The sequence below is a fragment of the Plasmodium malariae genome (genome assembly GCF_900090045.1).
Source record: "Plasmodium malariae genome assembly, chromosome: 8".
Taxonomy (NCBI): Eukaryota; Apicomplexa; class Aconoidasida; order Haemosporida; family Plasmodiidae; genus Plasmodium; species Plasmodium malariae.
Window position 1 is genome coordinate 65,599 of NC_041782.1, and position 11,945 is coordinate 77,543.

The 11,945-nt window shown below is 17.7% G+C and overlaps 3 protein-coding genes across 3 annotated transcripts; all 3 read right to left on the minus strand.

The window, feature by feature from the left end:
* Positions 1-1,437: 1,437 nt before the first annotated feature.
* On the minus strand, positions 1,438-2,310 carry PmUG01_08011500 (Plasmodium exported protein, unknown function; the record flags this gene model as incomplete). The annotated part of the gene is made up of 2 exons (XM_029004282.1): positions 1,438-2,088; positions 2,224-2,310. 2 exons carry the CDS (start codon positions 2,308-2,310, stop codon positions 1,438-1,440), a joined length of 738 nt encoding a protein of 245 aa, XP_028860986.1.
* Positions 2,311-5,801: 3,491 nt separating this feature from the next.
* Positions 5,802-6,685, minus strand: PmUG01_08011600 (Plasmodium exported protein, unknown function; the record flags this gene model as incomplete). Its single annotated transcript, XM_029004283.1, has 2 exons — positions 5,802-6,467; positions 6,599-6,685. 2 exons carry the CDS (start codon positions 6,683-6,685, stop codon positions 5,802-5,804), a joined length of 753 nt encoding a protein of 250 aa, XP_028860987.1.
* A 2,921-nt stretch (positions 6,686-9,606) lies between these two features.
* Positions 9,607-10,503, minus strand: PmUG01_08011700 (fam-m protein; the record flags this gene model as incomplete). Its single annotated transcript, XM_029004284.1, has 2 exons — positions 9,607-10,284; positions 10,417-10,503. 2 exons carry the CDS (start codon positions 10,501-10,503, stop codon positions 9,607-9,609), a joined length of 765 nt encoding a protein of 254 aa, XP_028860988.1.
* Positions 10,504-11,945: the final 1,442 nt, after the last annotated feature.

An 11,945-nucleotide genomic window follows, 5' to 3' on the forward strand; every position in this document is an offset into this window, starting at 1 on the left:
ATAAATTAAAAAAAATATTTACTATTAATCGAAAGCCAGTGCCATTAAAATTATTATACATTACACACATTTAACTAAAAATACCACTAATAAAATATAGTAATTCATTAGATTATCTTTGTTAAAACTTATCTAAAATATAAAAAAAATTATTACGGTTTAGTTAATAATTTACAAGTAGATGGTTCTCTTTTTTGAATTTTTAATTAATGTAAAAAATTATAATTATAATTTTGATGAAATTATTAATTGCTTAAATAAATTATATACAATTTCGTATATATTTAAAATAATATTAACTCTTTTGTTATTATATAAATAGAAAATAGTAAATAAAAACAACATATAAAAAAATATTTTTCTACATATTTTTATAATATACCAAAAAAACAATTCATTTATTTTCATTTCCTTTAATGAAATTTTTCATTTTTATAACAATACAACACTTTCATATATTTTTATTATTATAATATGGCAAATAAAAACAAAAAGACATAATTTCAGCATATTCTCTATTAATACAAGCTTAAGTTCAATTTATTAATGTAATCATTTAAAGATTTAAAAATAAAAATATAATTTTTATATTTATTTAAATATTTTCAGTAAACTTATATGTTTAATTAAACTTTCTAATATTTAATTAGCACTACATTTAAAACGAACATTAATAGAAGAAAATTTTTTAATTATTCATTTAATACTACAGGTGTAGAACCTATAAATTAGTAAACTATTTATAAATAACAATTATTTTCGTTAGTCTACTTTATTATTATGTATCTATAGCATAATATTTATGTTGTCAAAAAGCACTATACATATATTAAAAAGGTTTTTACAGTAATTATGTTTCGTAACATATTTCAAAAAAAAAATATTGTAAAACAAAGATTATGTTTTATATTTAGCAAAAAAAAAAAAAAAATAATAAATGAAGATCTTTTCACCAGAATATATTAAAATTTCCTTAATAAATACAAAAAAGATACATATATTGATTATTTAAAACTAATAATGCATCTAACTAATAATATAAAAATGTTAGTCATCTTGTAGGGAAACAAGGTAAAAAACAGAAAGAAACAATTTTACATAAAATATGAATTATCACACATTCATACAATTATATATTTTATGCCAATCAATATTCTTCTTAACGCACATAAATATATATTTTTTTCAAGAGAATACATGTAAATACGCATTTATACATTTTATGATGATATCTATTGTCAAACTGAAACAATAATTTAAAATACAAATTGAAAATTATTAAAACATTCAAATTCAAAAAAAAAAATTGAAGACGTTTATTATTATCGTTTCCTATAAAAAGGACTAGATATCTAAAGGTGAACTTATAAAAGTTACGAAATTATATTTATAATTTTGATGTATATATATAACTAAAAAAAATTGGTAACAATGTTTTTATAAGCCTATTCTATGGAAATGATTATATTGGCTATTATTAATTTCACTTTTTACATGCAACATTTTATCGTATTTTTTAATCTTTCTGCAGACTAAAATAAATATTAATAAAAATATTAAAGTCAATATATAGCTTAATATTTGTGCTGGTATCTCCCATTCTTGTAGAAATTTTAAGTTAATATTCCAGTTCTTAAAATCTATTGAAGCAATATCTAGTATTAGCCGTACAACAAATAAGAAAAACAAAGCGTACAAAAAGTATATTTTGTTTTTTTTACAATTTTTTAAAAAATTAAAATCAGAATTCATAGCACACTTAACATTATTTGAATAATATATTTTGTCTAATATTCTTTTTCCAAAATGTGGATCTTTTCTTTGGCATACTAAAGATTTACTTTTCCTAGAATTTTCATAGCATTCTATATTATTTGATGAACTTTTACTTGGATGTATATAACTTCCTCTTGTTAATTCAACATCGTTTAATACATATTTTTCTTTGTATTTTTCATTATTTGAAATATTTTCTTTTAATAATACAGTAATTGAATCCTTAATGGGCTTATATTTTGATAATAATCTACATGTTCTTCTAGCTAGCTTTTTAAGAAGATTGTAGTTTTCGTCCAAAGATACATTAAACTTATTATAAATAAAATAAAAAAATGTAAATATTTGTAATTTAAAGAAAAAATAAATTAATTCATATCTAATATATTAATGAACAAACAACAGTAATAATATAATACAAAATATTCTTAAATAATATTATAATACCTTATCACTGCTAATATAGCGCACCCAACTTAACCACATAAACATAAAAATTATATTAGAAAACAGTAACTTATTTTTTGTTTTCATTATGCTAATTAGTAATATTATAATATATATATTAAAAAAAAGTTAACACCATTATAGTTTATATATAATAATAAAGGTTTCTATATTAATTAAAAATTTTTTTTTTATTAATACTTCATACAGAACTTAATAAAATGCATATAAACTTAATATCTTTCATAAAAGGAATATTAAAAAATAACTATAAAATTTTTGTATTAATGTTATTAATAAAACCTTAATTTGAAATAAAATAATGTAATTTAAGCTCATTAATAAATACTCGAAATATATAAAATAATTATTTAATATCAAACTTCCTAAAAAATATTTTATTAACGCTTTTGAAAAAAAAAAAAAAATTATTATTTGAATATTTCTACTTCTTTGATATATCAAAATTATAAAAAGCACATTTTGTAGTTGATACAGACAATACAATTAATTAAGACTTTATTAATTTCAACTTTTGTTTTTATTACTATTTTTAGTACATGCAATGTATATATTATAAAATTTAGTTCTTATAATTAAATGTTTTTAATTATAAAAATATATAAAAAAATTAATTTTCTAAGAAAGGAATTCCATTCTAATTTATTTTTTAATAACTAATATAGAACGGATTTTTTGATGAAATACAATACATTGTAGGATATGGAATTTTCATTATAATTTTAACATATGAAATTTTATATTTTCAAAAGTGTAATTCATATGAAAGCTTTGCTTCTTTATCATAAATTAATAATATTATATATAGCTTATATTCTGGAAATACATTTTATTGTTATACATAATATATCAATAAATTTAAAAAATAAAAATTTTTTTTATTTTATTTTATTCAAATAAATGAATTAATATTTATGATTAAAAAGAAAAAAATTCATAATAATTTTGGTTAACTTTCATTAAATTAAGTAATAATAATTTTAAGAATAATTTATTTAAATATATTTCCAAATAAATTCTACATATAAATTATTTTTTATTTAATATTTTATTTTAATAATATATGTGAAGAAAATTTTTCATAAATCTATTTACTTTTGTGATGAAAATTTTTGAACGAATGTAATATTATAATTCTAGATTTATTCTTAATATAAATCGAACTATAGTCTAATATAAAAATAACCATATTTAGTATTCCTAAAAAGATTTATTATTTGACGGTTTCATAATTAAATTATATTAAACATCACTTAAATCTTTTATATTCTCACAAAATTGAGGCATTTGTAAACCATTTCTTTTTTTTCTACAATATTTAATTTATTCCATGTTTAATATGTCTATTATAAGTGAATTTGTTTTTATATATATTTATATTGATCTTTAACGTTGACAAATTTACAATAAGATATCATATAACATAAGGGCTTAATAATTTTTAATACTATTATATTATTATATTAATTTTTTTATTTTGATTAATGATCAAGACAATAATAATATATAGTAATAATGTTTTTCAACCCATATTTGTTTGAAATAAATAATAAATATCTATTAAATATGTTCTACAAAAATTTTATTACTTAATTTTTTTATTATTTAATAATAATGCAATATCACAGTTGATATTTATTACGTAATCTTATAGCACTATTACTTTTTGGTACACTTATTTATGTATGCAAAATAATATAATGTAATAAATTATTTATTGTACGTTCTTGTATACATTTATTCCAACTTTACACATAATGATTTTATTTTCAGATATAATCATCCTTTTATTATATATAAATTTTTTGAATTAAACAATTTTATATTGATCACTTTCATAATATTCATTTTTATATATGTTTAGGTATCATTATACAACATAAGTGTCAAATACGAATAATATTAGGATAATTTAATTTTATTATTTATGTACTATCAGATCATTATAACACTGTTAATTTTTTGAAAAACAACTTTTATTAATATGTGGCAGTAGATATTAATTAACGCATAATAAGTACGATAATAACTAGTACTGTTTTCCTTTTATTATTATTAATATATATACATATTTTAATGAACTTGATTAATTGTATTTTATCTAATTTCATCACTAATGCATAAATATATAAACAAATAAAATAATATTATATAAGGATTTTCACTAACCTAATTTTCATCCTAGATGTGATGAATATAATTTGTTAATAATTCCACAAAATAAGTTAAATAATTCTTTAAAGTGCTGTCCTTTTAAAAAGAATGTTAATTTAATCATTTTAAAGTCACTAAAATGTTTACTATGCAATTGAATGTGTGCAACTACCTATTACTATGTATGAATATATTTTATGCTAGATTCTTAAATTATTCCAAATTATATTTAGGAAAACTTAAAAAACAAATTTCTTTAAATTAGTTAAAGATTACAAATACATATGAGTTTATATATGTACATTATTATATAAATTTTACTATATAAATAAATATAAGACAAAAAGTAAAATTCACTGAAAGAAAAAAGATACAATATATTTTCTATTATACCATGTAGTTTGGCTTATTGGAAATTAGTATATACTAGAACCTTAAACAACCAAGTTATTTCTGATTAAAAAAGTTATACCTAAAAAACAATTGTTTCTGTTACAAAATTTTGTTTTTAATTACAATGTAAAACTATATATATATATATATAATTATATTTTATTAATTCAAAAATATATATATATATATATATATATATATATATATATTATCTATAACTTTTCTATATATTAGATATTTATGTAATTTTCATAAAATTTATTGAAATGTACATATTAAGTAATTAATGTATCATATTTATATAGTGTAAGTTTGGTTTTAATAATCTATGATTACATGAATTATTAATCATCTATATATAATTCATTTTTATAATGAATATTATATTATCACAAATTTATAATTTCTTATATAAATCATTCAAAATGTTAAATATGTGTTAAAAACCTATTTGTAGCAAATGAGTACGACTGTCCATTTTTTATAATACAATTTATAATAAATAATAATTAAACTTACCTCTTATTAAAAAAAATAATTACACTTATTTGTTTTTATAATATATAGAAAAAGATATTTACAATTAACTTAAGGAAAATCATACAATTTATTAACTAGTTAACGAAATAATCATGTTGGTCAAATAAATGTAAATAAAATGAAATGAAATATTATAGTTGTTCTTTTCATAGATAACATTATAAATTTTCTAATTAACTCAACGAATTATTAGAAACTTCCCATTTTTATATGAATTTTATGGAACATGCATATATTATATATGCTAGTATACATAAATACACATATATATATTATTCCAATATAATAAATTATATTCAAACAATTCTTTAAAACACAAATTAAAAAATTAAAACGATCACTTTCATTAGGAATTAAGAATATACATATTTATAATTTATATGCATATATTCATGTATAAGTAGATGACGTCATATATACTAAATAATTGTATTCATATTTCCTATATTAGCGTGTTATTTTAAACAATACTACATGTTCTCTGATGCCATATTAAAATTTTTTCCAAACAAAAGGTTTAACAATTTTTGAGTAAGTTTTGGTTTATTTTCATAGATTTTTTCATATTTCATAAATTTTCTGAAAATATAAGCAATACACATTATAGATAAGATTGGCATACATGCTATTAATGCGGGAAGTACAATTAGTAATGAAGATGATGACAAACTGGTCAATAAAGTACTACAAAATAAATAACTTAATACTGTAACTATTATTAATCCAGCACCCATAGCTAAACAAGGTGGAATTACTGCTAAAACTACCTTTTTAAATATCTTTTTGTTTGCAGTCATTTTATTAATAAACTTATTATCCTTAACTTTATATATGGAATCTAACTGATTAAAGATATTTTTTTCGCAAAATTTATCCATTCTACTAAGTAATGAGGACTTTTTTTTTCGATCTAATTTATACAATTCTCCTATACTTAAAAAGCTTTTTCTTGATTCTCCTATTTCGGATTTATAACCATGATCATTTTTATATATATCTTCGTCCTGCAATGTAGAATTACTATCGTCATAATTTAAATACTCAATTGATCCCAAATCAAGTGAGGGCTCTAATAATAGCCTATTACTTCTTAAAGTAATATAGCCATGTTGTTTATCTAACGATATGACACCCCTCTAAAAAAGAATAATCATTTGTAATTTATAAAAATATATGTTTGCATACTGAGAAAATATTATTATTAAAAATAAAACATAAAAAAATAGAATGAAAAAAAAAGAATATATATGAAATATTTTTGTTATACCACATTATTTATATCATAACTCATCCAAATAAAAAGCAAAAATGCAAACGTTTTATTAAAAATTAGCGACTTAATATTTTCTTTCATTGTATACTTATAGAATCCCATAATATATTAAATAATGAAAATATTAACTATATTCAAAATCTTTAAAATAATAAAGGAAACAGTTTATATTATTATTTTTGATTTATTTATTTTATTTTAAAGTAGTAAATTGAAGTTATATAAATATATTTCGAATTAAATTTTACATATGTAAAATAAATTTAAAACCAGTATAATTTTTATATAGAATTCTATTATAGAAAAAAAAAAAAAAAAATGACTATTTTTAAAAAAATTTAAATACAACTATACCGTAAATTCTTAAATTATTCGGTTTAATTTTTAAACAAAAATTTGCAGTAAATTTTTTTTATTATATAAACAAAAAAAAAAATTATTTGCAGAACAAAATTATACAAGGTAAAATCAGATAGAAAATTATTTAATCATTGAAAAAATAATGCATATATTTTAAAGAAAGCGCAGTATATAGAAAATATATATTAATATATATGCAAATGTTAGTTATCAAAAATTTTAACTTTTTTATAAAATAATTCTAAATTTAAGCATGTCATGCAAATATTCATTCTGCATTTAAATAATATAAATTAATATAACAGAAAAAATTATAGAAAAGTTATATAAAGTTCTGAAATGAAATTTTGTTAGATTATATAAACCTTAAAATATATTTATAAAAAATATATCTCCTTATATAAATTATTATATATTAATAAAACAACGTTTATAGTTACAAAAATCTATTAATATACGTATATTTTTAGAAGCATTATAATAATTAGCACTATATATTTGTATAAGAATTTTGCAATATTATATTTTGATTATAAATCTGAATACAATTTATTGTTATTTAATGAATTATTTAAAAGTATATAAATTACGTATTTATATTTTCTTCCCAAAATATAAATAAACATATACCTAGAGAAATATTAATATATCTAAAAAAAGAATAAAAAAACTTATTAAATTTATAGTAACTTTTTTGTATAACTAAATTATGTTGCTTGAATAAACATAATTACTTTTTCTTCTAATTACATTATATATAATTATTTTAACGTACATAATAACATTCGTTTATTATCTTTTACAGTTATTCATCCTTCTAACAACGAAAACTTTTAACGAATTAAATAAATATTTTTACATATAAAATTGCTAAACATATACAAATTTATAAAACAAAAAAATGTTATAACTAACATTACAAAATAAATTCAATTAGCATATAAGTTCTGTTTAATATAATGAAGATAATATGTTAATATATTTATAATCTAGAGCACTCCATCGAATAATCTTTAATTTGGAACATTTTTTTTTTTTTTCCTTACTTTAAAAAAAAATATTTTTTGATAAATATTTTTAATTTCTTCAATATAAACACATTTATATGTTTGATGCCATTTTCCTTTATAATAGACATTTAAGTAATATTTATAAATTAGAAATAAATCGACATACAATCAATGGAAATAATTAATATATAAATCTCATTATTTTCATATTTTCTGAAGCACTATAGCAAATAACAAAATAAGTATTTGTTTATATAAGAATGATACTGAAATTGAAATTATACTAATACATGTATACTATTTCTTGGCAATAAACTGACTTTTAACTTCTGGTCCATAACTATAAATTCTAAAAATCTATATATCAATAATAAAAAAAAAAAATTAGTTTTTACTTTTTTTTTAACAAAAAAAAGGAATCCTTTAAATGCGAAAGCATTATTAATAATCAATATAAATCATTTGCACATTTATATATATAAAAAATTATATAAATTTTTTTAATAATATATTTATGTACAACCACAAAAAATGCAACAAACACACAAATATATACCTACACATTATAAAGCAATATGTCTCCAAATGTATTCATTTTATTTGCTCCTAATGATTATTTCTATATTTTTAAATGTATTTTAGAAATTTAAATCTATAAAAAAAAAAAAAAGTTTATTCATATTATGTTTTAATATATGATTAAATTTAATTCATTAATCTAATATTCCAAAGACATGAAAAATAAAAATAGCTTATATTTTTTTATTTATTTTCAATACATTATGTATTTAATAAATTTTTTTTTAAATTTTATTATCACTTCAATTAGTAAAACTCATATTACAATTCGTTATAGATTTCACTTAATTGTCCTAATATAAGGTCCACACACTGATAAGTAATCATAAATAATCCATAATTATTAACAATAACATTTTAATATATACTTATAATTTCATATTTAATTGATTCAAAGAAATATTGTAGTATATCTTAAAAATATCTTTACAACTAATACATTTTATATTATATATCACATAAAAGATATACTATAAATTAAATATTAAGTTTTTTCCTAAGTAAAAAAAGTATATACTCACATATCAATGTAATGTAATATATTTACCTTTTATCGTTAAAATAAAGAACAAAACACATTTATTTATAATTTATAATTCACATTATATTTTTTAACAACCTGTACAAATGCCATTTTATAGTAAAAAATAATTTAAAATAAGAAGAAGCAAATATTTATTACAAGTATATATTATTTAAGTTCCATACATATATAATATTATATTATTGTATATTCATTTTAATGAAAAAATATATATTATAATAAAAAGCTATTTATATACACAAAAATATGTATGCAACCACAATATTTAATTAAATTAAAACTTCCTATTAAAATACACACATAAGAAAATTAAAACATCAACTTCTGAAGAACATTAATATTATATATTATTACTATTTTGCAACAAAGAGATAAAACTTGTATAGGTTCATTTATAATATTTAATGAAATATAAATAGGTTTTGTGAGAATATCTTCAGCTATACTACAGGTATTTCTTCATATTTATAACTTCTTTAAAGAAAAATACATATTATTTATTATTAATTTTACTGAGTCATCAACTTAATTTTATTGTATTTTTCATTATTTCTTAATATCTTATTAAAAGCTATTATAAGTATGACACCTAATATAAGGATAATCATACCAAATAATAACACATAAAAGTATTTTTCTGGTAAAACACTTTCTAGAAGCTTATTCTCATTTAATAAACCATAAAAACTTCCAAATGGTTTATATTGTAGAATATTTTCCATTGACTCTAGTCCTTTTAATATTGGTAATCCTATTCCTAGCAACAAAAAAATTAAAAATAAAGTAACGCCAAATCCATAACTTCTAAATTTAATTTTTTTTAAAGCTATATCATATATTCTTTTATTTTTCTCTATAATATAATCATAATCTCTTTTTCGGATCCATTTTCTTTCAAAATGGAAATGTTTTCCATCAAAAATTCCATTATTATTATCCATAACTTCTACATAATATTGTGCTTTACTTAATGAACATTTATTAGATTGTTTCTGTTTTGCTTTGGTACCTCTCACATTATACGGTATATATTTTTCTTCGTGTTTCCTATTTTTTGGTATTCCTTCTTTTAAACACACAATATGTGAATCACTATCCTGTTTGTATTTTGCTAATAATCGATAATTTCTTGAAGATAATTTTTTACTTTGATTAGAGTACTCATTCTGAGAATTGTCATATGTCCTCTAATAAAAAGAAAAATAGTACATATTATATTTTCAATAAAATGTATGTTCTAACTGTAAAAAAAATATTAATATAAATAAAAATAGAATTTTTTTTTATAATTCTTAGGAACTTAAATGTAATTAGCATACCATATTATTGTTAACATGACACATCCAGGTTAAATAAATAAACGCAGTAATTTTAATAAGTAATAGTAACCTTATTATTCGTTCCATTTTATAGAGAGTTAATATTATGATATATTCAATAAGTAACAAATTAAAAATAATATAATATTCTTCTAATAACTAAAGAATCCATATATACATCTAAAAAATATTTTATTCGTTCTTTCTAAATTATTATTAAAATGTATATATCTATAATATATTATACGAATTTTATAAAGGAAAAGAAATTTAATTATGTATTACAAAATTTTTATCTTAATTATATTTTTAAAGAACTAATATAATTAAAATAATATAATTTGAATTTATTATTATGTATTCAAAATATATAACCAAGTTATTTAATATAGTTTACTAATTAAATATTTTTGTTTAATGTTATATTAAGAAAAAAGTAAAAAAGAATATATATGCCATTTTTTAATATTTAGAAATATTGCGTTTATATAGAATATAGAACGTATAGAACATATATATAATACATTTTTCTACATATTATAACAATAATCACTAATTATGAGGATGCTATTCCATTAATATTTATAATTTCATTAACATATTTAAGAACTAACTATTTTTAAAAAATACTTATTATAATAACAAACTAATAATAATAATAATAAATGAAAAAAAAAGTATTTTACATTATGTTAATTATAGTACATTTTTTAGTTACTCCTAATACACAGAGAATAATTTATAGATCACATTTTTTTTAAAAAATATTAATAATAATATACTAAATAACCTATGAAAAAGAACATTTTTTATGAGAAAACAATGAACGAATCTTTTTTCTTTAACAATAATTTTTGGAAATTGTTATTTTTATTTAAGATTAATTTATGTCATTATTTCCAAAAGAAACATTTACAGAATTATCCGCATAATTTTTTTTTTATAATTTTTTTAATTAATATGTACATATATAGGTTATTAATATAGTAAGAAAGAGAAAAAAAGAGAATTAGCTTAAGAACGTCACATAAATATTACATTAATTTACATGGATTTAATAATAATTCAAATGAAATAAAATTATAAATAAGAATATTATATATAGCGTATAATATGTATATAACAAATAAGAAAGGATTACAGTATAATTTACCTAAGTGTATGATTTGGTAATTTTCTTATTGTTATTTTTATAAAGAATATATTATTTTTTTTATTAGCTTAAAAATGTAATATAGGAGAAGCATATTTTAAAATTATGTCGCAATATGTCTATATAAATATATAAAATATAATATTTTATTTAAAATTCTTTTAACAAAAAAATTTAGTATATCCCAATAATTATTTTCCTTGGGTATAATAACCCTAATAATCGTAATTATAAATAAATTATACATTTAAACAAGTATTATTATTATCTGAAATATAACATTATATTATTTTTCTATTTAAAATTTATCATTTTTCCAAGGTAATAAATAAAAAATTAAAAAAAAGTTGAAATAATACAAAATTTAATATCATCG